The following is a 22,648-nucleotide window of genomic DNA, read 5'->3' on the forward strand; positions in this document are numbered from 1 at the left end:
CCTCTCCCCCCAGAGATGGATTCTTGGCAGAGACATCCCTCCTAAGCAACAACATCTGGGCTCATACCTGCCATGGGAGTGCTGAGGGCAGGGAGCAGCTGGGGGAATTCATGCTGGTTCCTGGCCATGAAATATTCATTAGCACAGCCAGGAAGAGAAGGGGAAAAATAAAATCAGAAGCAGGGGAGCAGACACAATGCAAGTGGCTCAGTATGACACAGAAGAGCCTATAGGGTGACTGGATCAAGGTGTTCCACTTGTGTGTTGGCCTCCTCATGGCCGTGCAAAGCCCATCCCACTGTCATGAGCACATGAACACCTCTGGAAAATGCAACCAGGAGACAGCTGTCCTTGTAGGCAGTGACATGTTTGCATGCATGCCCAGCATGGGCACAGATACCCTGCGACAAGAACATTCTCAAGGGGCACCGTACTGGGTTGGTGCCAGCCCTGGATGGTGCCTGGGCTTCAAAGTGTTTCAGCCTGGGCCACACAGCCCAGAGATAGGACCAGAGCAGGGCTTCAGCCCAGGGACACCCCGACCAGGGCATCTGGGAGCTATCTAGAGTTGTTGTGGGCTTGGCAGAGGGCAGAAACCTGAGACAGCGTCTGCCAACAGCTCCCGCAAGGAGGAAGGGCAGTCAGGGTGGGAAGGAGGCACATTTCCATTAACGAGGAAGGGCAACCAGAGAGGGAAGGATGCAGGGCACCCTGCAGCCTTATGCCAAGCCTCAAGCCACCACTCAGGTCCATAGGTACTGAGCAGACGCTCTGTTCTCTCTGTATCTAAATCCAGCAGTCACCTTCTGGGGGGAATGGAGGACATACACATCCCAGCAACGCCAGACCCACGGCTGCTTGAGGGATGTGAGGCAGCACTTGGCTCAGCAAGACTCAACTGGGAGCCAGAGCACACTGAAGGAAGAGGAGGAGGCTATCACAGCAGCAGGGACTGCTGGAACCATGTGAGCCCCTGGTCCTAGACACATCACATCAAGGGGGGCGGCTCTGTGGGAGCCAAACACCGTTGCCATCCACAGCATGGAAACAGCCAGCCCTGTCTGGGGTCCCACTGTCACTCCTGTCTCCTCCCAGCCCTGGGGACCTGCAGCCTTCAGGACTCAGGGAAGTGCTGAGAAAGTGATGCCAGAGAAAGTAAATAAGGCAGCTAATGAGGTAATTTGCATAGCTATTAGCAGGCAGGATTTGCAGCGGCTCTGACATGGGATGTGCTGTCACAGTGCAGCGCAGCCCGGGGCTCTGCTGGTGCTTTCAGAGGGAAAAACACACCACCAACCACGCTGCATGGCCCCACCACCCCACCAGGCCAGGCAGGCAAAGGGGACAGGAGCAAACCGAGCAGGGAAGTGGGAAGAAGGCTCACAGTAGGACAGACAGCCTGGGAGGAGCAGTGTGCTCTAACCATGAGCCCACACTGCCTTTCAGCCATGCACCTCAGGGCTTCGCCCTGCGATGTACAGAGCATGGAGCAGCATACAACTCCTACCTTGCTGAGGTGCAGAGAGCATCCACGAAAGAATGTGCTTGTGAAGGCCAAGGGAGAGCTGCCAGCAGCAGCCAGCTGGCTCCCCATCCAAAGCCAGCTACAGCTCCCTGCATCCCTTACATCCACTTGCTCCCTTGCGAATCTGGCCCAAAACATATCTCAGGACAAGCACAAACCACTTCCTACCTCACTCTCGCTGCCAGCAAATGCAGCACACCCTGACTCCCAGCAGAAGTTGCAATTTTGGGGTGTAGGGATGTGCACGAAGCCCAACAGCAGCATGAGCTCTGCATTGTGGCTGCCACATCTTTATATGCTTGGTTCAGGAATTACTGTGCTGTGCCAGGCAGGAGGAGGACACTGGCCATCCTGGTACCCTCAGGGATGCAGGGTCAACACACCTGCTACCTGCAACACTGTCGGAATGCCAACCTGCTCTGCCAGGATCAATGTCCCATAAATCAGCCATGTGATGGAGAGGAGTGGCGTGCAGGGCCACCCTCCCCCGCGCTGCCAGGGCATGTCTGGCTTTGATCACAAACCTGCGGCGACAGTTCGGCTCGTTGCCAGCCGATGGATCTTGTTAAAAAATATATGTGGCGTAATCCGTCTGCTCAGGAAGGCACGGCCAGGGAAGGAGCCCAGCTCAACACTGCTCACGGGTCCCCCAGCACCAATCTGCCAGCAGCCGCCATGCAGGGGGTGAGAAGGCAGCAGCCTGGCTCTGGTGGCACTGGGCTGGGGGCTGGGACATGTTGCAGCTGGAATTTAGCTCCAAAGCACCCCTGCATTGCAGAGAAAGGATAGAGGCACCTCCACCTTCTAATGGCAGAGAGAAGCAGAAGGACCCAACGGATGGGTGGTCAGACAGACAGACAGACACAAGATCCACCAGCAACTTGAGTGGTGGGTGTTGGGCAAAGACTGAGGCCAGAGTCCCCTGGAGACCACCCTGGAGCATCCATCACCCCCCCGTGATGGCCCCCAGCCCTCCAGGTTACGCTGAGGCACTGACTCCTCCCAGGCTGTATTTTTTAAGTCAGTTCTGCTAAATATTTCAGGGATTTACACAGAAAAGCTCTCTGTGCTTGGCGGCACGTCGGCCCCATTGGCATCGCGCAGGCAGCCACAGGCACCCACCCACCCTACCCCAGGGTGTGAATCATTCATTACCCCACAAAAAGGGTATCAAGCAGAGAGGAGGGGACAAGGCAAGGGGGATAGGGTTCATCGTCCCGCTCCAGGCTCCTGGGGTGCACACCAAGACCTGCAAAGGGAAGGCAGAGGGAAAGCAAAGACCACCACCAACATCTGTGGGGAAACTGAGGCACAGGGAAAGGAAAAGAGTCAGGAGCTGTGCTCTGCCCTGGTTACAGGACCAACACGCTGAGACATCAACAGTAAGCAAGGACACCACAGCCTGAGCACCCTGGGCCATTTCTGAGCATGTTGGGTTCACAAAACGCAGCAGCTCCAGGAGCACTCAGGTAATATCGGGCAGTAGAGCAGCACGGCTCCAGAACCTCCAAAGAGCACAGCCTTCACAAATGGAGGCATCACCATCTCAGGATGCACGCTTTGTGTCAGAGCACAACACTGCCACAGCAAATCCTTAACCTGAACTGGCATCTTTTTTTACCCTTCAGATGTCCACCCAGATCCGTGCCCATGGCACGCTATGGGCAGCAGCAGGGGTTTCCATCCCCAGTGCACCACCTCGTGTCCCCACACCTGTCCCAACTCCCACTCCATGTCTCAGTACAGTTTTCTGAACTGCAAGGCTGGGAAAAATCTCAGCCTGGCCACAAGTGATGCCAGCTCTGCTCTCAAATATGTTCCAGGTGAGAGCATGGAATATGCTCCCAAATGTCTGCCACATGTCCTGCCCCCTGGCATGCTCCCAATCCAGCCTTGCCACACTCACGACCACACCAAGCCACAGTGACGGTGACAAATTAACAATCCCTGTGCAATCATGCGCAGGCTGGGCTCCAAAAAATGGGAAATGGCACTAGGCTAATTTCCTTGCAATCAGTGCTTGCTCGGCCGCCGACAGCTCCAGCTCAGCACAGTGATGGAAAGAAATGCAGCAGGGATGGGCTGGGATGCAACCCCGGCTCCCATGTGTGCAGGCAGCAAGGGGCACCCTCAATCACCCAGCCAGGTGCTGCCAGGCTGAGCAGCACAGGAAAGGCTATTAGCACCATGGCTTATGCCAGAGCTCTGGCATGAGCTGGCTGCACATCTGGGAGAGGGAGATAAGGCATCCAAGGGATCCCAGGAAGGGGAAACGTACTTCAAATGGCAGGAATGTTTCCCCAAATGGTCTTGGCTTGAAGACACTGAGAGCATTTGCTGCTACTAAGAAACTGCGGCACTGTGACAAGGCACCTATCCCCAGGTCGCCAGCTCAGACCCTCCCCGCACAGAGAGATGCAGCGACAAGGCAGGGAGGGAGAGCAAAGCAGCACTGGAGATAGGACTGAGGTCCTGACCCACAGCTCCTCACCTGTCCCATGCCAACAGCCCTCAGCTCTGGCCTGAAACCTCTGGATGGGTGACAACTTGCATGGGGGGACTGGGAGACTTATGGCAGGGGAGACATCCAAGGTCAGTGATGCCCCCCTGAGAGCCCACCTGCACCTTTCTCCAGCCTCAATCCAAGACACTGTGCAGCCCCACAGCCGGGCTGAAGGCCCCTGACACCAGCACTGATCCCCTCCCCACCTGTCCGCTGAGTGATGGCTCAGCCATCCGGCTCCCTGCCCCACAGGGCAGCAGGGCCACCTACCCAGCATCTCCAGGGTACCCACTCAGCCCACTGCCAGTCCAAGGCCCCCAGAGACTGCCTTTTTAAATTGACATTTTGGGGACAGGAAAGCTATTTTTGGTTGTTTCAGAGGCAGTATTTCCATTGCAGTTTGTCTGTCTCTGCCGGAAGGAGGGATGCTCTCTCTGGGGGTGCCATAGCAGGTGGCTTTGTGTGGGGCTGTGGTGCTCAACACCAGCTCTGCAACACCGGGTTGTCCTCACTCCTTTCTACTGCCCATCCAGGGCGTGGAGGCAATGGGCCCAGAAGCAAGTGGAAGAAGGTTCCCCACCTGGACACGAGAGTCAGGAGCATCCCACCTGGCAGAGGGGCTAGGGAGAGGCACAGAGCAGTGCCTGGAAACCGTGCTCCCATCCAGGACCACCCCAGCATCAACAAGACGTCTTTTCCACACACCTTGGTGACACACCCCCAAAAATGAGCACACAGACCTGAACAGCGCCCCTTCCTCTGGAGCCCCCAAGCACTCTTGATAAGGATAAATGTTCCTGGCAATTAGTTAAGGGGACACTACAGCCTCCCAGTGCAAGACCTGCTGAGAGGCTCAGAAATAAATATGTTAATAATCAAATATCCATCCTGTGCCTGAGCTCACAGGAGGACTTTCAAGTCTAATTAGCAGCAGATTTGTACCATCACTGCCTGGGCCCGAGGGACAATTCACTATGGTTCCCACGAAGAGAGAGGCTCAGTTATAATTAGCCAGCAGCATCCCGTCTGCAAGGATTACCTCCAAATCCCCTCTGCGGTCTGGGCTGGGGGTATGCAGGACCCAAGTAGGCGGAGATGAGAGATGCCCCAGGCTTTGATCTGTGCAAAAGAACTCCTGAGCTACAAATTCAGCGCAGGCAGCAGGACAGGCAGCGCACCAGAATGAAAGGCACGTCGAGACTGCAAGTCACTCCACACTCCCCTGCATGCATGCAACCCCTACACAGACAGGGAGCTCCTCTCCCTACAGCATCCTGCCACAAAGCCTCAGAGTGCACCCAAAACCTCTGCACTCCAGACTGTTTCCAAGCCAGGCCCCAGCACCCAGGGCTGTCCGCAGCTTCGGCAGGCCAGTCTCCCACATTTTCCAGTCTACCACATCTGTACATCTTGTACATCTCATCATCAATGTGAAGACCTGCCCCTACCCTTCATGAGATTCAAGCGTAACTGTAGCTTGTGATGCAGCTTGCACAACCTATGATGGTTGCTCAGTGCACGGGGACTCGGCACTGTGAGGGAGGGGATCGCATCTGCAAAGAGACCAGTTCCTCACTGCAGGCAAACACAAACCTCAAGGCTTGGCAACAGTTTGGGGACATTCATTAACCCCTGCCCGGGCTGCTGTTCAGTGCAGTGCTTTGTTGTGGGCAGATGGAAATCCCGTCAGATCAGACCTTTCCCCAATCCATCAAAGTGGGACAGGCAGTGCCTGGGGAAGCGCATCCATCGCCCCTGCCCACGCATTCTTAAACAGGACCACATCCCACTCCTGAGGACGCCTTAACAGACACTGTTCCCAGTGCTACAGCACCCTGCAGGGTGGCTGCGATGGGGAAAAAGGGGCATCCAGGGGAGCAAGACACAGGGTCAGCATCTGGAGGTGCACCATTGCCGGTGCCCAAACTGGGATCAGTCTCCTGGGAAAGCACAAAGGCAGAGAGACAGCAAAGGATGAGGGAAGGGATGGAGAGGGAGCAGAGGGAGCCATGTCCACACTGAGGACCAACGTCACCAATGAGGATGCTCTGCCGAGCAGGGAGTAAGACCCACGCGTCCAGCCTGGCAGGGGGAGTACCTGGCAGACACTCAGCTGGAGCTCACTGACCCTGCAGCAACTGCCAGGGACACTCATTAACACCAAATAATTGCAGGCAGAGGCGGCTGGCCTGGCAGCGGGCACCCTGCCCACACACTCCTCCCAGCCTGGCAGCAGGCATGGCTCTGAGCCAAGGGCAGAATTACAGACAAGGCCACAGTCATTGCATCCAGGGCACCTCCTCAGGGATGGCCTGGAAATGCCTGTGCCAGAGCTGCTGTGCCCATGAACAACAACGTAAGTGTTTTATCCCTCTCAGGGGCATGCAGGTACCTCACGTTCAGCATGGCCCCCAAGCCAGGGCACAGCCCTCCCCATCCAGCTCCTCTGCAGCCTTGAGAAATCTCCCCAGCATCACTGGTTTGTTTGTGCTGGCAAACAAGGGGTTACCAGCCCCTCACTTCCCCATGGTTATTTAATTAAGCAGTGATAAAAAGCAAGACGCATTATCCAGAGAGTGACAGCGGGTTGTAATTACAGCAGGGTGGGCTGAGAAAACAAACAGCACCAAGGGAAGCATGGGGTGGCTTGGGAGTCACCACAGCCTCTTGGGAGCCACATCCCTGCCCCAGATCTGTGGCCCAGGGCAGAGGCAGGACCCTCGGGTCTACGGGTGATGGAGGTAGGGAAAGACTCCTTTGCCCTCATGGATGTGATCCCAAAAAAGCCTCCAGCTCATACCAGGTTGGGGTGACCCTAATCCCAGCTCCTTCCTGGGGATGCTTGGTTCAACCAGCCGCAGGGAGCAGCAGGTTTTCAGTGAGTCGCTTTGAAATATTAAACACCATCTCCTCCCTCCCAGCACTGCTCCAGGGGCATCCCTGCACCAAGAGAACTCGCTGCTCTGCTGAGGTGAACGGAAAACTCCCTGGTGCAATGTGGCACCCCAGAGGGGCTCTGCCTGCCCCTGTGGAGCCAGGCACAATGCCCATCCACTGGCTTCCTCCAGGCTTGGATTTGAAACTTCTGCCCTGTTTCCCATACACAGTGAGGGGCAGGAATGGGACATGGTGTCAAAGCAGTTTGGACACGGTCATGCAGCCCAAGGACCCCTGCCCGCCCTGCCACTCAGCAGCGATACTCTCCCTGGGGATGGGGAGAGCTTCACCCTCTGTGTTTCCTTCCAGGGGTCGGTGGGAGCCACTGGGTACCAGCACAGTCACAGCTGGGACGCAGCAGGGTGGCACAGTCCGGAGCAGTGCACAGCCACCTCTTGTCCATCCTGCTCTGTGAGATGTCCCCTGTGCAGCCCCCAGCCCCAGCCACGTCCGTTACTTTCATTAAATCCTTCTGCTCTCAGCCCAATCCTCTTAGGCTCCCCCTCTCCCATTGCAGTATCTTTAATGCCCAGCCGAGCGTAGGATAGAAAGAAATTAACCCTGGGCAGGGGGGCAGCCTCTGCAGTGCCTCTTAAAGGCTTGAGCCCTTTTCCCTGCCCTTCTGCCTCCTTGTTACGCAAGGGAAGAGCCCTGACCTGCACAACCACAATAAGCATCATCCAAGCAAGGGCTCTCAGCACCTGCAGTCCTGGGCTGGGCGAGGGTAGCGAGCCCCCCCTCCAGCCAGCCTCCTGCTTGGGAGGCTGTGAGGTTCCCGGGGTGGGGCAGCCCTGGATACACTTGTCTTTGCAGCCCTGGCATGGATTTGCTACCGCCAGCAGCAACAGCTGGCTGGAATCTCGCTGCAAGCGGTTCCACAGCTGCCCTGTGGGGCTGCAGGGCCCTGAGCCACACGTGGTCCCACACAGCCTGCACCCCTGTGGGGAAGCCTCGGGATGCCCATCTCTGCCAGAGGGATTCGTCTTCTGGTGGGAACCGCTTGTGACCCCGTGGCTTGTGGAGCTCAGAGGAGCTGGAGCAGCATGTGGCAGGTACGGAGCAGGGACACGGCAGGGATGCTGGGTGCCAGAGCACACAGCCAGAATGACAAAGGAGATGCTTCTTGCCGATGCCACTGTGGAGCAGCTGGGACAAGCCCCTCTGAGAGGAGCTGTGTGAGGGTGAGTGGACACCAAGGCCATGACAAACAGATCCATCCCACTCAGCTGGGATCCAGGTGGGACGATGATGTTTGGGAAGATGCCACAGGGAGCTGACACCATCACTGCCTGCATGGTGTGGCTGTGGGACCGTAACCCCAGCGAGAAGTGGGATGCTCTCAGTCAGCCGTCCCACGGAGCTGCCCTCTCCCGAGGCAGCAATGCCAGGGTGGCAGAGAGCCAGGGCCAGGCGTCACCTGCCAGAGCAGCGCTCCCGCTGATCCTCTCTGTTATGCAACAAATTATTCCACTCGCATTAATGACTTTGCGGCAAAGTGGGAAATGACATGAATGATTCCCAGTGCCTGGGAGTGACTCACTTTGCATGGCAAAAGGGAGGCGAGCGCGGAGGGCAGGCACCAGGGGAAATTTGTTTGGGTCAGCAAGAGCGGCACAGGGCAGTGCCCGGCTTGGAAGACAGGACTTCTGGAGTGAGAGTCAGAGGGAAAGAAAGAGGTACTTAAGGGCAGATTCAATCACCCAGAGAGGGGCCAAGATATCCCCAAGGGATGCCAGGATCAGTCATAATCACGATATATCACAGCATCCATGCTGCCCTGCACTCATTTGCCAGCCTGGGTTGTGACCCCAAAACAGGGTGCCACGTCCGTCCCTCCCCACTCTGGGGGCAGACAAGGAGCTGCAATCCTCATGCAGGTACAACCAGAGCTAGAGGTGCTACGCCCTGCCACCAGACCCGGCAAAACTCCAGTGTGCTCCCAGGAGCACAGCAGGACGGGCAGTGTGCACCCGGGCTGCAGCACGGAGCCCAGCATCTGACCCACTCCTTTCTTCCTCACCTCCAGGAGGCTTCACTAAATCACACCATTCAAAATTCATCAATATTTCCTCCCTGAGTAAATCAAGAGTTGTCAAGGCTGGCCAGCCCAGCCAGCCACCTCCTGGGGACACAAGAGACATATGGAGACACACCCGGGACTTCAGCAGCCCACTGCCAATTAGCCCCAGGGGAACCCTTGCAGTGAGGAGGGACAGGTGGATTAGTGCCTGGAAAGCCATTCGGGGGCTTTCTGTAAGCAACGCAGTTTTTAAAAATTCAATCCAGGAAGCAGTGATTAACCAAACAGGCCATGAGCAGTGGCTCGCCTGTCTAATCTCATTAGCGAGCAGGCTGGCTCCCACCTCACCCTGCCGCGGCTGGATGGGCTGCAGCAACCAGGTGAGAGCTGCCGGATGGCTCTTCCCCAGCACCTGCTGGGTCTGAGGGTTATCCAGGGATGCACAAACTTGCCGGTGCCTCCCTGCACTCCACAGGGCTGCATCTTCCCCCGCCAAGTCATGGGAAATACCCTGGAAACCCTGTCCCTCATGACTCAGATCCTGGCCAGTCCATCACCAATGCTTCATCCCTAAAAAGCACTTTTTTCGGTGTCCAAATGCATGAGTCTGGTAATGAAAATAGGGCAGATAAGGGAGCCAGTGCATTCTAGTCCTGCTGCTGGGGCCGGCACCTGGAGCAAGGTCCCCCTTTCTGCCCCGCAAAGATTTTGTGATGGGGTCCTGCCAGTCCCTCAGGGTAGCATCTTGTCAAGAAATCTTCCTCTGCTTCAGGCTGTCAAGCCCCTAGCAAGAACATGACTGCAGTGGGAAGTGGCTCGTGGGAACAGAAGGAGAGGCAAGGGTGGGAGGGTGTCCCCTCTTGCCCAGTTAGTCCCTCCATCTCCGCGCGGCAGAGCTGGGACAGCAGATTCGTGCCACCAGCCCACCTGCAGAGTTAGTCACTCCATCACTGTCTCTAACCTGCTCCTGACAGAGAGGTCTCAAGCAAAGTCATCCATCTCTGCTACCAGCCTGGCACTGGCCCTCGGGACGCCGAGCATCCCCTGTCTGCCTGCAGGCACTGCTGCTGCTGTCCTCATCAGACCTCTCCATGGGTCACTGAGACCCCACACTTTTCCCTCCCACCCAGGACAAAGCCACCAGCTTGTCTGAGCTGCAGACCACGGCTTTCTGAACAGAGTGTGGACTGGGCTTGTTTGCATGCAGGGGGGCGCAGCACAGGGTGCAGCCCTCAAAATACTCCCTGCAGATGGAGCTGGTGCAGGAATCAGGTGAGCACCACAGCAACCGTGTTCAGAGCTGGAGCACCTACTTGTACGTTCCCCTGGACCCTGACATCCCCAGATCCCCCGTGTCTCCAGCCAGGGTGAGTTGGAGCAGCATGAATGGGACAACAATCTTCTTGCTGCACCCCAGCGCCTCCAGCAGCGATGCTAACACCGTCCTGGGGTCAGGAGGGGTGTTGGCTGCCTGAACAGAAGGAGTTGAACTCAATGACTCTTGTGGGTCCCTTCCACCTCAGGACATTCCATGATTCTATGATCTTGATGCCACGAAAAAGCCACACCTTGACACCACAGGTTCAAAAGCAGGGTGGCTTTTGCCAAATTGGGAGGTAGAGCCTGACGGAGCTGAGCCCTGGGGACTACCGCCAGCAGCAGGCAGGGAGGCACAAGAGCATGGGCACGCATGTGCATGGATGCAACCCCCACCTTGTGAGCATCCATAGGTGATTCACTCTGTCCAGACCAGAGGGGAAATGTTTAAGAAGACCAAATTTCAGGGGCAACAAAGGCGAGTCCCTCTCTCCTCTCCATTCCCAGCAGCTCCTGTTGAACGCAGCATCTATCCTGCCCCCAGCTCCCCTCCCGCAGGGCTCCGTTTCCAAACAAATTAATTACAACGCTCCCCAAGGGGCGGCACCCACCTGTTTTCATTTGAAGCTGAAGGCAAATTTACTTAAAAACTAGAAACAGTAAGACCAACAGCAGCTCACAGACCGAAGGACCCCTGCCCTGTACAGCCCTGCTGCTACATTTTCTCTGCACTGGTGTCACTGAGAGAGGGGACACCCCATCTCCTGCGCCCCATCCCATGCACCGTCCTGCTGCTTGTCCTCATGGCATGGCACTCATCCAGCTCTGGCTGCTGGAGGAGCACTCTGGTATGGACAGCAAGTTCAACAGCAGCCCCACACACACCAGTGCCTCCCCCTAAGCTGCTTGCACTGGCCCAGCAGTTCAATTCCTTAGCAAAAATCACCCTGGGGCTCCGCAACCCCTTAGTGGAGGATTTTGACCCCCTCCCCAGGCCAGAGCCCTCACCGAGGTGTCGGGGAGGCAGACCAGCCCCCCCCGGGGGAGTACGACAGGGAGATTCATTTCAGTAGAGGCTCATTCATCTGCAGCACGATTAAAGCCCAGGGCTGGGATCCATCCCAGCGGCTGGAGAGCGATTTGACGGCAGATGGATTTATCATCTCCCAAGCACAGCAATTTGGCTTAAACAAAACCAAACCACTTCTCCTAATGAAAACACTGCTAATGAGCAGAGCCAGCAAGGGAGGGGACAGCAGCTCCACTAATGGGGTCTCTCCTATCCTTCAGGGCTGGCTCTGATGCCACAGCTGCAAGGCAAGAACATAAAGCTTTGCTCCAACCAGGACGTATGGACCTGGTACGGCTCATGGGAAACCAGAGCCTGCTCCAGCGACCAACTCTGGTCACCATCCCAAACCTTCTCTCGACCCAGCTCCTGAAGTTCTGAGGCCAACTGGTCCCAGCACAGCACACAGCAGGAGAGCAGCACCACTGAGCGCAGGTGCCGCAGCCAGTTGTGGAGAAAAACTCTTCTCTGCCCAGACGCAGAGATGGTGGAAGAGCAAACCCCTCCCTGCCCGCACATCGCCAGACCTGTGCAGCAGGAGCTGCACACCTTGGCCAAAGTTGTGACAGTCCATGAATTATGCATCAGCATCCACAGAAATCAGCCACTTAAACCGCCCCGAACAAACCCACGAATTTCCTGTCAATTAATCCTATGCCACCAATTCCCCATGGGCTCCGACCTGTCTCTGCCTGCAGGGATGCAGCAGCAGCTGCCAAAACCTCAGCTCTAGCCTCTCCACCTGCAAAATCCAACCTGCCCGTGGGCTGCAGTACCCAGCAGCATCGCCCTCGTGTCTCCACATGTGACTCTGCCCCGGCATGGGCTCGGAGCAGCATTCCCTCCGTCAGGGACCCCCAGAATCTCAGCCTCTGTTCAGGAGAGGCCACAACACCCGGGCATCGAAGGGCTGCAGACAAGCCAGGACAGCAAAGAGGGAAGAGGCAGAAGGGTAAAGAGGCCAGAGAGAGGGAGACAGCAAACAGAGATGAGGCAGAATCAAGCAATGCTCCCACCACCCCAGGAAGGTGCAGCATCCGTCGAGGGCAGGGCGCTTTGGCACAGAGGGGACCCCACTAGAGCCCCCCTACCCCAGCGAATGAGTGGAAGCCCTTTCCCTACCACACCCCATCCTGACTGGGAGCCTCCTGGGAAGGCTGGGGACTTGGCTCAAGGGTCAGCCCGACTTCCAGCCCAGCCTCACTGCCAGACCACAGGCAGTGGGAGCAGAAGCAGCAAAGCAGAGAGGGGTTGTGTGGGGCAGCAGCGGCAGCGCAGAGGAGGCAGATTAGCTCGAGAGCAGGGGGACAGGCAGCACACTTGGTTCCCAAGGGCTGAACGCCCCAGAGGAAGAACATTCAGGTGCGTCACCCCTCTTGGAGACCACTTCTAGGAGGAGGGGATAAACCACGTGCTGCTGGACGTAGGGATGCAGCCAGCCCTACCAGACCTCCAGGGCCATGCACCCAGGGGTGCTTCTGTGCTGCTTGAGGAAGCAACTGGGCAAGAGTAGGAGCTTTGTCCTGGGCATGAGTGAGGTGCTGCTGTGGTGTCAGGCACAATCCCTCTCTGCCCATCCCCGCCCCGCCAACCAATATCTACTCCAGCAGGCAACCACAGGCACAGCACACAACCTGCCACACACACTACCAGCTGGGTCACCTCCTGCCATCGCCCCCACTCCATCAGCTCCATAACTCCACCCTCCACCTGCAGACCCATCAGTTCCCTCTACACACACCACCGTCTAGGACAGGCTAGCACAGATACCCCACCACACCCTAGGAAATCAATTATTGCCCTTGCAGGTGAAAGTCCTACACTACATCAAGGTCACGGAGATTTTCCTCCTGCCCAGGTGTGAGCAGCCACGATGGAGCCACCAGGTTTGCCGGCAGCAGAACAAGCCCCTGAGGCAGCCCTGGATCTGCCCATCACCTGGGACCCACCTGCAGCAGCCGCATCGCTGGGGCATGGCTTTTTGGCTTTACCGCATGGCAGGGGCAAGGGCTCTGCTCCCGCTGTCCTCCTGTCAACACCACTGACCATCCATCCCTTGATGTGTTTGCCTGGGGCAGCTCAGTCTCATCTCTCCTTTCTTACTGCCATGGGGAGAGATGCCTCTGAAATACTCTCCTTCCAGGCAGGGAGGAATGCTCAGCCTGTGCTGCTGCTATGCTGGTTCCTACAGTTTTCATCTCACTGGGTGGGCTGCTCGCAGTGTCAGAGAGTTAGGGAGTCCCCATCCATCAGCGGTGCCTTGGGAGACAGGAGGATCCCAAAGCTCTGCAGATAGTCTCTATAGCAATTGCTCACCCACCGCAAATGCTGCGGCTGTCCTTGGGGTGGAGCAAAGCAGTTGCTCAAGACCCCGTAACACGACAAAGGGAAGGAGAAAGCAGGGGTGAAAAAGTCGGGGTGAGAAGTGAGCCTCTTATAACCCCTTCTGGAGGGCCAACAGCCCCGCAGGCAAATCCCTCATCCTTCCAAAACACAGCTAGGGGGTTTGACCCACCCCAAACAGCCCGGGTACCCACCTCACGCTGGCACTCGCTGTCCCGACACAGCACGGCTGGGACGAGCTTGTCCTGCAGGATGAGATGGGGCCCCAGGCCAACTTGGGCTGGGGCAGCCCCGCCGCCTGCACACCCCTGTGGGGTGGAAAGCTGCCTCTGACCCCCCTACCTCTTCTCCTGCTGGGTTTTGGGGCTGGGGACATGGTACCTGCGCTCCTCAGGACAAGGTGGTTCCAGGCTCTCATTTCTCCTGCACGGAGGGCCATGTCCAGCGCAGGCCTGAGACACTGGCTCTGGGCTCTGCTTGCACACTAATCGTTCGTGTCATTAGAGGGCTGGAGGAGTAATGTAATTTATGGATGGCTTTTATTTCTCGCTAGCGTCATCTAAATACCCAGAAATGGACCGGTTTAATTTGCTAGTGGCATAACGTAAACATTTCTCTCCCTAACGCCCAGAAGGGTGCCCAGCCCTGAGCTCAACAGCCAAGCACAGCCAGTGCCTGTCCTTGCCTTACGCCACCGGCAGTGTCCATCCCTGCTCGCCCCAACGCTGCCAGCCCGGATTCCCCCGCCACACAGAGCCGGTGCCTGCTCTCCCTGCTGCTCACACACAGGCAGCTTTCATTCATTTGGGCTCTCTCGCCTCTCACACACACATCCACGTGCCACGCGCCTGCACGGCCCACGGCTGCTCTGGCCAGGGACCGGGGTGGCTGGGCACCACTATAGACGCTGCAGAGAGGGGGGGTTGTCACTGCACCCCCATTTTCAACAGCTCTTTAAGATCAGCTGGAGGAGATGGAGAGGGTCTACCCTGCATATGGCTGTGGGTCCTGCTTCCCCTTAGCCCTTCCCCTTCTTTTGGAAGAAGGTATTACTAATCCTTCTGTGGCCATGCATAGATGGGAGTTTCATTGCCCCCACCCCTCATTTTGGGGAGCGATGGGGAGGCAGCAGGACTGCCTGTTGTCCCCAAGCACACCAGTAATCACTGGAGCTACTGTGGGGCCGTCGCATCGCCTGACATCAAATCATTACTCCATTAACAGCTTTCGCATGGCAGATGTCCCTCAAACCCTGATAGACTGGTGGATAGGGCCTCCAAGGCTGCAGGAACACCCCAACTGCTAATGCGTGTCCCCAAGCAGGGCTGAACTATCAAACAGCGGGTGCCAGCAGGGACCCTACCATGAGCAGGGAGAAACTAAGCCCGTGCTGGCACTGTTAGCTCCATCCGAGGGCTTTTTTATGGCCCCAATGGGGTCTCAGCTGTTCAACCGCACCCCCAGGCTACCATGAGAGCCCGGGCTAGGTAAGCAGGCAGGAGCTCAAGCTATTAAACCCTCCCTAGAGCTAAAGCTGCGTCCCCTCTTCTCCTGCCTGCATCACTTCCACACTCTTCCTGGGAGAAAAACAACTTTCCCTCCACAGGGAGGGACGACTTAGGTAAATTCAGCCAACGCAGTGGAAATCGGTGCTGCTGGGACCAGCTCGCTCTCCTCCTTGCCATTACCAGGGGCTCTGCCCTGGCAGGCCAGTGACCTGGTGGTGATGGCAAATGAGTGACAAGTCCTCCCAGTGCCTTGGTTTCCCATGCTGGGAAATGAGGGGGATATTTCCATCCTTATTCCCCAGCGGCTTCGCAGCAGCCCCATTCCCGTGGGCAGGGGCTGGCACAGCGGCACAGCTCCCCTCTGCCCAGGTTCCCGCTCCATGGCTGGCTCAGAGGTAAACCCTGGGAATAAAAGGTCTCAGCCACAGAAAGACTGGAATTTATTTTTAAACTTGATTTGATTTAAACCCATATGGACATTTTAAAGTTACCGGAGAAACCGAAAGTTGTGTGTGGGTTCCAAGTTCCTACACAGCTCAAAAATATCTTTCCTGCAGCACGTTTGGACAGTCAGTAAGCAGCGCTTCCCACACACGGGGCTGCTCAGGAGAGCAGAGCAGGGGTCCTGCCCTGAGACCACCACTCCCTCAAAACCCCAGACCCAAGCCTGAAATTCATTTCAGAGCGCGACAGGAAAAGCATCACGGAGACTCAGGGAACCTGCCTGTGGACACTGCCCAGTGCCTGCAGCACGAGGGCACCCAGCCCCACCAGCTATGGGCAGGTTTGGTTCCCTCGTGGGTCCTGGGCGCAGGCAGGAACCGCTGCCCCATTTCTCAGCTCCTGCGATGGAAGCCCTGAAAGTGGACGGGATTTGGCCCGTTCTGTGGAGAGCACACGGGGGAGTGCTGCCAGCTCCAGCCCACCTGCTTTGCTGTTGGACAGCGGGGAATGAGGTGCGATGGATGGACAGATGTTGTGGTGGAATGTGGGAATCCAGGTAATTTCCCACTGGGGCAAAGGATGGAGGTAGATGCAGAAGGGTCACAGTTGGGTCGTATTTGGCAGAACATCTCTGGACACGCTCTGAGGGACACTGAGTGAGTGGTGGAGAGGACACCAGACTCCGTGGCGCTGCCGGGGTTTGCTGAGCGGGATCAGCCCCTCCATTCCCGTGGGAACCCGCTGCCGAACCCCCGAGGGCGCAGCCCGGGGTCTGGAGGAGCGAGCCCAGCACCACACCCCGGTGTCCCGAGCGGCTTGGAGGTGCCCAAAGCCAGCCGAGCATCCCAACCTTTTCCCTGTAAAGCTGGCTGGGACGGACCCCCCACCCCCCCGGGACGGGGCTGTCCCCCTGCTCCGGGGCTCGGCCGGGCTGGAAGCGGCGGGTCGGGGCTCCCGAGCGGCTGCTGCACCTTCCCCGGCGGGGCCGCACTCACCCGTCAGCTGGTCGTAGGAGCCGTCCAGGTCTCGGGAGTCGGACAGGCTCTCCTTCCTGCCCTTGCTCCGCATCTTCTCGCCCCCGAGCGACGGGGCGCACGGGCTGCGCCGCCGGGCAGGGGGGCTGCGCCGCCGCCCCTGCCCCGCCGCGGGGAGCTCGGCTCGGAACGGCTCGGAACGGCAGGCAGGAACGCGCAGCCGCCCCCTTCCCCGCCGCCGCCGCCGGGGCTGGGCACCGCCGCCCCCTCCCGTCCTTCCCCGCCTCCTCCCGGGAGCCGCCGGGCCGGCCCCGCCGCCGCGGGGAAACTGAGGCACGGCCGGGGGCGGGGGGGTGCCGCGGAGAGGGGGGGGGGCAGCGGGACTGGGCTGCGGCGGGGGGGGCTCCGGTGGGTTGGGGGGCAGTGAGCACGAGGGGATGGGGATAGGGACGGAGATGGGGACAGAGAAAGGGAGGGGGATGGGGATGGAGATGGAGATGGAGAAGGGGATGGGGGCAGAGAAGGCACAGGGCAGCAGGAGGACCTGCACAGGGCAGACCCTCACAGCCCACTGCAGAGGAGCAAGCGCCCCCCAAGCCCTCTGTATCAGTACCCACACCAGGCTAATCTTTGGGACCCCCAGGAGCTACGGAGGAAGGGGGACTCCAGTCCTGCCCAGTCCAGGGCGGCTGCTGCATCCACCTTTGGGGGAGAAGCTGGGTGGGAGATCAGTCGGAGGTGGAGGGGACATGCAGCGGTCAAGAGACACAGCGGAGGTGTGGGGAAGGTGGCCCAAGCCCACGTGCCTGCAGCCAAGCCCAGGAGCAAGTACCCCCAGCCGAGTATGGGTTTCCCATGCAGGGTTGCAGCCTTTAGCAGGTTTCCCCACCCCCCCTCCCCCAACCCCCTGCTCTGGCTCCTGTCACTCCAGGGAAGGGGTGCAACAGCAGCACAGTTGGGGGTGGTTTCAAGGGGCACAGTGCTGCCAAGAGAGGAGCTCTCAGCCCCATCTGGCGCTGGGGGCTGGAGGTCCTGCTGGTGCCCCCAGCTATTTGCTGCCATCTGTGCATGATGCCATCCCAAGGGATGCAAACTGTGCTGGAGAGTCCCCACCATGGGCAAAGCCAGGAGCTTTTGTTGTGCTGCTGCCTGTTTGCATCATGCCAGGGCCCTGGGCACATGCTGGGGGCTGCCCAGCTTCCAGCATTTCCCACCTCTCTTCCCTTCATCCTCTGCTCTGTGCAGACAGACAGAAGGGATAAGGAGCCAGAGGGGAGGCAAAGCATCCCGTCCCAGTCCCTGTGCCTAGCCTGTCCCTCCCAGCCCGTGGGAGCCACAGAGCAGAAAGGGAATCCAGAGCAGCGAGAAGGGAGGGCTGCGCTCACGCGGCAGCGTGTTGTCAGCGTGCTTTGGTGTCAAGCCATGAAAGAAGCCGCCTTAGCGAGGCAGCGATGCTTAGCAACTGCCTGGATCTAAAAATAAGAGCCATTTAGCTAGGAAAACGCAGTGGAGAAATGCTCGGAGAACTAAATACATTCCCCTGGTCCTCCCCATGGCCCAGCCACCACCGCTGAGCCCGTGCACACAGCCTGGCTGGAGAGAAACTCCCAGGACAGCCCTGGCAGTGCCCTCTCTGCTTAACCAGAAATAGGCACAGGACCCCCTGTGCCGCTGAGCTTGTCCATCCTTCTGCTCCTTGCTCTCCCTGTCCTCCTCCCTCCATCCTCTCCACCCACATCTTCTTGGGAGCCCCTGGGGACCAGCAGTGTCCTGGTCAGGAGGGCTCTGTGAGAGGTGCCCAGGCTCACACACACACACACACACACACCCCCGTCTCCAGCACGCTGCGGGTTCACCCCACTACAGACATAGCGGCCCAGCAGAGCTGCACAGGGAAAGTTTTCACCTTCTGCCTTCCTTGGTCCATCGGGAGGCAAACGTGGCTATTTTTATCCCAGCTAAGTGCTCCTGTTCCTGCAGGCAAGCAAGAGATGTTTTGCCAGGCTGGGGAGAGGGGGGGAAAGTTGGGCGAGTTGGTGGCTACCAGGGAGTAGGATGGGGCAACTCAGGGCGAGGCAGACACAGGACCCCCTCCCTGCAGTGTAGAAAAGGGGGGACACGGCTCACTTTCTCACTGGTCACAGATCCTTTCCTTAGCAGACATAAGAGTTTGGGCATCCTGCCAGGATTCACAGCTTTTGAATCCTTCTCTGCTAAGGAAAAACACAACATCCTCCACTAAATGTTTCTCCGGGCACTGGGAGCCGCGGCTCTGCAGGGTGCTGGGGTGGGAGCAGCCCACAGCCGGCTGTTGCTGCCTTTTGGCTGCAGTAACGGATCTGGTCCTTGTCCCCTGACCCAGACCAAGACAGGGGCCCTGCTGCAGGTGCAGTGGATGCAGAGACACCTCGGTAATCACATCTGGCCAGGAACAGGCACCGCAGCAAAGTCACACTGGAGTGCAGAGAGCATCCTTTGCAGCACGTCTCACTGGGACGTGCAGCAGATGCAGAAAGGCTGGGCCAGACTGAGGAAAATCACCTGAGTGGCGTCCAAGGCTTTAATCAACGCTCTCGTGCCTTGCGCAGCCCCATTGTCACTGGCCACTTCCACTACGAAAGCAATCAGCAGGTTCAGGGCGGGCAGGAGCCGTCCACAGGCAGGGCTGGTGTTCTGTGGCACCAGATTAACTGCATCCAGAGCATGGGAAGAGCTCCAACCGCTCCCGCAAGCCTAGAACCCAGTTACAAGGGGTAACTGGGAGGGTGGGAGCTGGCAAAGAAGTGGCACAGGCTCCACAGCAAACGGGGCACAGCTCACTGTGCAGCCCATGCCGCAATGCCCAGCGCTGGTGAAGTGCGGAGGATGGGCAGGTGGCCACATCCAGCCTGCTGGGGCGGGCAGGGGTCCGGTGGAAGCACCCAGGCCCCCCAGCTCACCTCTGGGAGAGCAGCAGAGAGCCAGGGGGGAAGCATGGCCACATAAACCAGCCCCAGGGTTCAGCACAGCCAGCAGCAGGATGGGCTGAGGATGGAGGACACGGGGGCAGTTGGGAGAGATGAGACGGAAAGTGAGCTGGAGGCACAAGGGGTGCTGCACCCTGGGCTGTGTGTTTCTTGGAGGAGGGGTGTCCCCAACACCACATTCACCCTCACCGTGATGGAAATCACCTGTTCACATCAACCCAGGCGTGAGGTGCGTTCCCTAAGTGGCCCATCCATCACCCTGTCAGCGGTGGCAGCACTTCAGTGAAGGACATCTGCACGGGATTAACGCTGCTCTCCAGGCAGAGGAGACGGAGCCAGGAGCGGCCCTGAGCCAGGGCAAGAGGGGCCAGGAGGTGCGGGGGAGGCGCTGCACGGGGGGCTTGTTTGTCCCCAGGTCAGCGTGGAGCCCATGCAGCCTTTTCAGGAGTAACTGTGGAAAGGCACAAATCTGGCAATGCTCCAGTGCTGCCTGGAGACTTGGGTGAGGCCACATCGAGATTCAGGCTGGACCGAGCACAGCCCATCCGGAACCATCCCCGTTCCTCTGCAGGACACCCGTCCCCTTCAGCTCATCCATGCCTCCAGCCGGCCCGCAGCCCCCTCTGGCTCAGGGGGCAGCAGCCCACTCGCAGCTGCTGCTGGGAGCCCGCGTCTCCTCGGAGCCCTGATGGAAGTCCCAAACTCGACACAGAGCCCAAGACGATCCCGAATGGTTCCAATTCACACAAGCAAGAAGAACCTGTAAAGGAGGCTGGAGCATTGGGGTCCACAGCCCACCACCACAAAGCCAGGCTGGGATAGAGGGGTGCGGGGGGCTCTCCCCCAGGCAGGAGCCCTGCAAGTGCTCTGCAAACAGTTCGCTGGGGCTGTGATAGTGGGACAAGGGAAAGATGCAATTTAACACTTCATTAGGTAACCACAAGGCATCGATCTGCCCTACCAGCCTGCACCTTGTCTAATTGCATATCTCCATTCTCACTAATTCTATCGGAAAAGCAGAGAGCAGGACTTGGGAGCCTGATCCTATCTTTAGGAAATTTCAAGCAGAGATGTAATTGCCGACAGCTCTAAATCATGGTGCTTTATCCACTGTTAACAGTATTTCAAAGTCATGGTCATCAATAGAAGTCCTCGGGATGTGCTCTCAGCAGATGCCATTAATTAATCTTATTTTGTCTGCTGTCGCCTGGTGCCTCTGGGCTCAGATTTATACTTGGCAGCGAGGGACAGCTCTGCTCCCCCAGCAGAGAGAGCTCCTGGACATCTCCCAGGATGGGACACAGCACCCAGGGGCTGGTTCCAGGAGCAGAGGACAGAAACGGGAGCTCCTCAGTGTAGCTTCGGCTCTTGTAACAAAGCCAGCAAACAGCAGCCTTCGCTGGAGATGAGCAGGTGGGCACTGGGGGCTGTACCCTCCCTGCGACCTCCCCGCGCAGCCCCCAGCCTGGAGGAGGGATGCCCAGGGCCACACAAACAGTGGAGCCTTCAGGCAGGGCAAATGACCTTGCTCAGGAAAAAAAAAACAATATTTACTACATCTGGAGAGGAAATGGATCTGGATGGCACAAGACCTGGATGAGCCAATGGTTTCTTCAGGTCTTGGGGTCCTGAGGACTGGGGGAGCAGTTGCAGCAGATCAGCAGGTCCGAGGGAGGTGGAGCCCCAGCAGAGCATCACCCAGGACACGGGGCAGCTGCGGCAGTCAGGGGAGAGCCACTCCCATCGCTGCAAACCCGCCCTGTAGAGACACACGGGCAGGTGGGAGTCACTGGGAGATTCAGCTCTGAGGAGGAATTTCAGCTGTTGAAAATCTTGTCAAGCTAGAGGAGGAACAGATGCCTGCAAGCTGCTGGGCAAGCCTTGCAAGCAGGAATGCTGCAAGAGAGAGGGAACCTCCTTTGTCAAATGCAAACCAGCAGGTGGTAGAAATCTGAGTGTGCAGGAGGGAAAAAAAGATTTTGCATCTCACTTTGCATCCTCAAAAGCTGCTCGCCTGCCTCTGCCCACGCCTCCAGCAAGGAGGGACTCCCCAGCACGGCCCGCTGCCGGGGGGGGCTGTGGGCGCTCTGTGTCCGCCCTGGGTGTTTCTCTCACTTTTTCATACTGGATGCAAAATCCAGGGGAAGAAAAGCACTTCTTTTAGAGAGCAGAGAACTGGGCTGGAGCATTCCCAGACTCACAGGTGCCCCAAGTCTCACGAGTCCTCCAAGCATTACAGAGCATCTTATAATGGTTTGTGTGCTCGGTGCCTGTGGGCTCAGCTTTAGTTTAAAGAGGAACCAGATACTATTTCCAGCCTTCACTTACACTCTGCTGGATGCCACACCAGGGGCCCTTTTGGCAGCTCAGGTCTGCTACGAAAACAGTGTGCATCTCTTGTCATGAGCGAGTCCATGCCGTGGGTGTGCATCCTCCTGCTTTGCCAGGGCAGGGTCCCGTCATCTCCACGGGAAGGGACGTTCATAGCGAGGCTGTGGTCTCAGCACACGGCTCTCTGTTGTCCATCCCATCCCACTGGCCTGGCAGTGGCCACAGCAGAGGGGCTGAGAGCAGCGCACAGGGCCAGTGCTGCTGGAGCATCACTTACCATAGGCTGAGAGAGCTCAGAGCTGCTGAGCAGGGCACAGCCATGGGTCATTAGAACATCCTCACCCGGTCCACCAACAGGAGGGCCCTGGCTGAACCCTGGAGTAGAGGGCTCCAGCTAATTAGTCACTAATTGCTTCAGAGGGGAAGCGAGCAAAACCCAACCTGTGCATGCCTGTAGCAGTGACCCTTGAGCCAGGCTGCACATCACCGAGAAAAGGCTGAGGGTTCAGCTGTCAAAGCAGAGCTGGAGAACAGCCCAGGCCAGTGGGTGCCCATCTGCCTGCAGCCTCCGGAGCCCCTTCGTGCCCCCATGGGACTCCTGGGAGCTCCCAGCCGCTGGCAGCATCCTGGCAAGGCTCTGAGCTGCGCTGCAGCGAGTGTCAAGCCCTGATCATTTAATCTATTCAATTGGATTCAGTTTCCAGCCACATG

The 22,648-nt window shown here is 58.1% G+C and overlaps 1 protein-coding gene across 5 annotated transcripts in view; it reads right to left on the reverse strand.

The window, feature by feature from the left end:
* KCNIP2 (potassium voltage-gated channel interacting protein 2) overlaps positions 1-16,903 on the reverse strand; it is a 46,401-nt gene extending 29,498 nt beyond the window's left edge. For 2 of the 5 annotated variants that reach the window (XM_054071478.1, XM_054071471.1), the window contains exon 1: positions 16,662-16,902. In XM_054071478.1, coding sequence (XP_053927453.1) covers positions 16,662-16,734 — 73 coding nt within the window. In that variant the 5' untranslated portion in view covers positions 16,735-16,902. Of the gene's footprint in view, positions 1-14,095; positions 14,232-16,661 lie in introns of those variants that run through there. The other 3 variants (XM_054071472.1, XM_054071474.1, XM_054071473.1) reach the window with 3 other exon arrangements.
* Between the last annotated feature and the right edge of the window lie 5,745 nt (positions 16,904-22,648).

This window comes from Cuculus canorus, chromosome 7 (genome assembly GCF_017976375.1).
Source record: "Cuculus canorus isolate bCucCan1 chromosome 7, bCucCan1.pri, whole genome shotgun sequence".
In the NCBI taxonomy this organism is placed as follows: domain Eukaryota; kingdom Metazoa; phylum Chordata; class Aves; order Cuculiformes; family Cuculidae; genus Cuculus; species Cuculus canorus.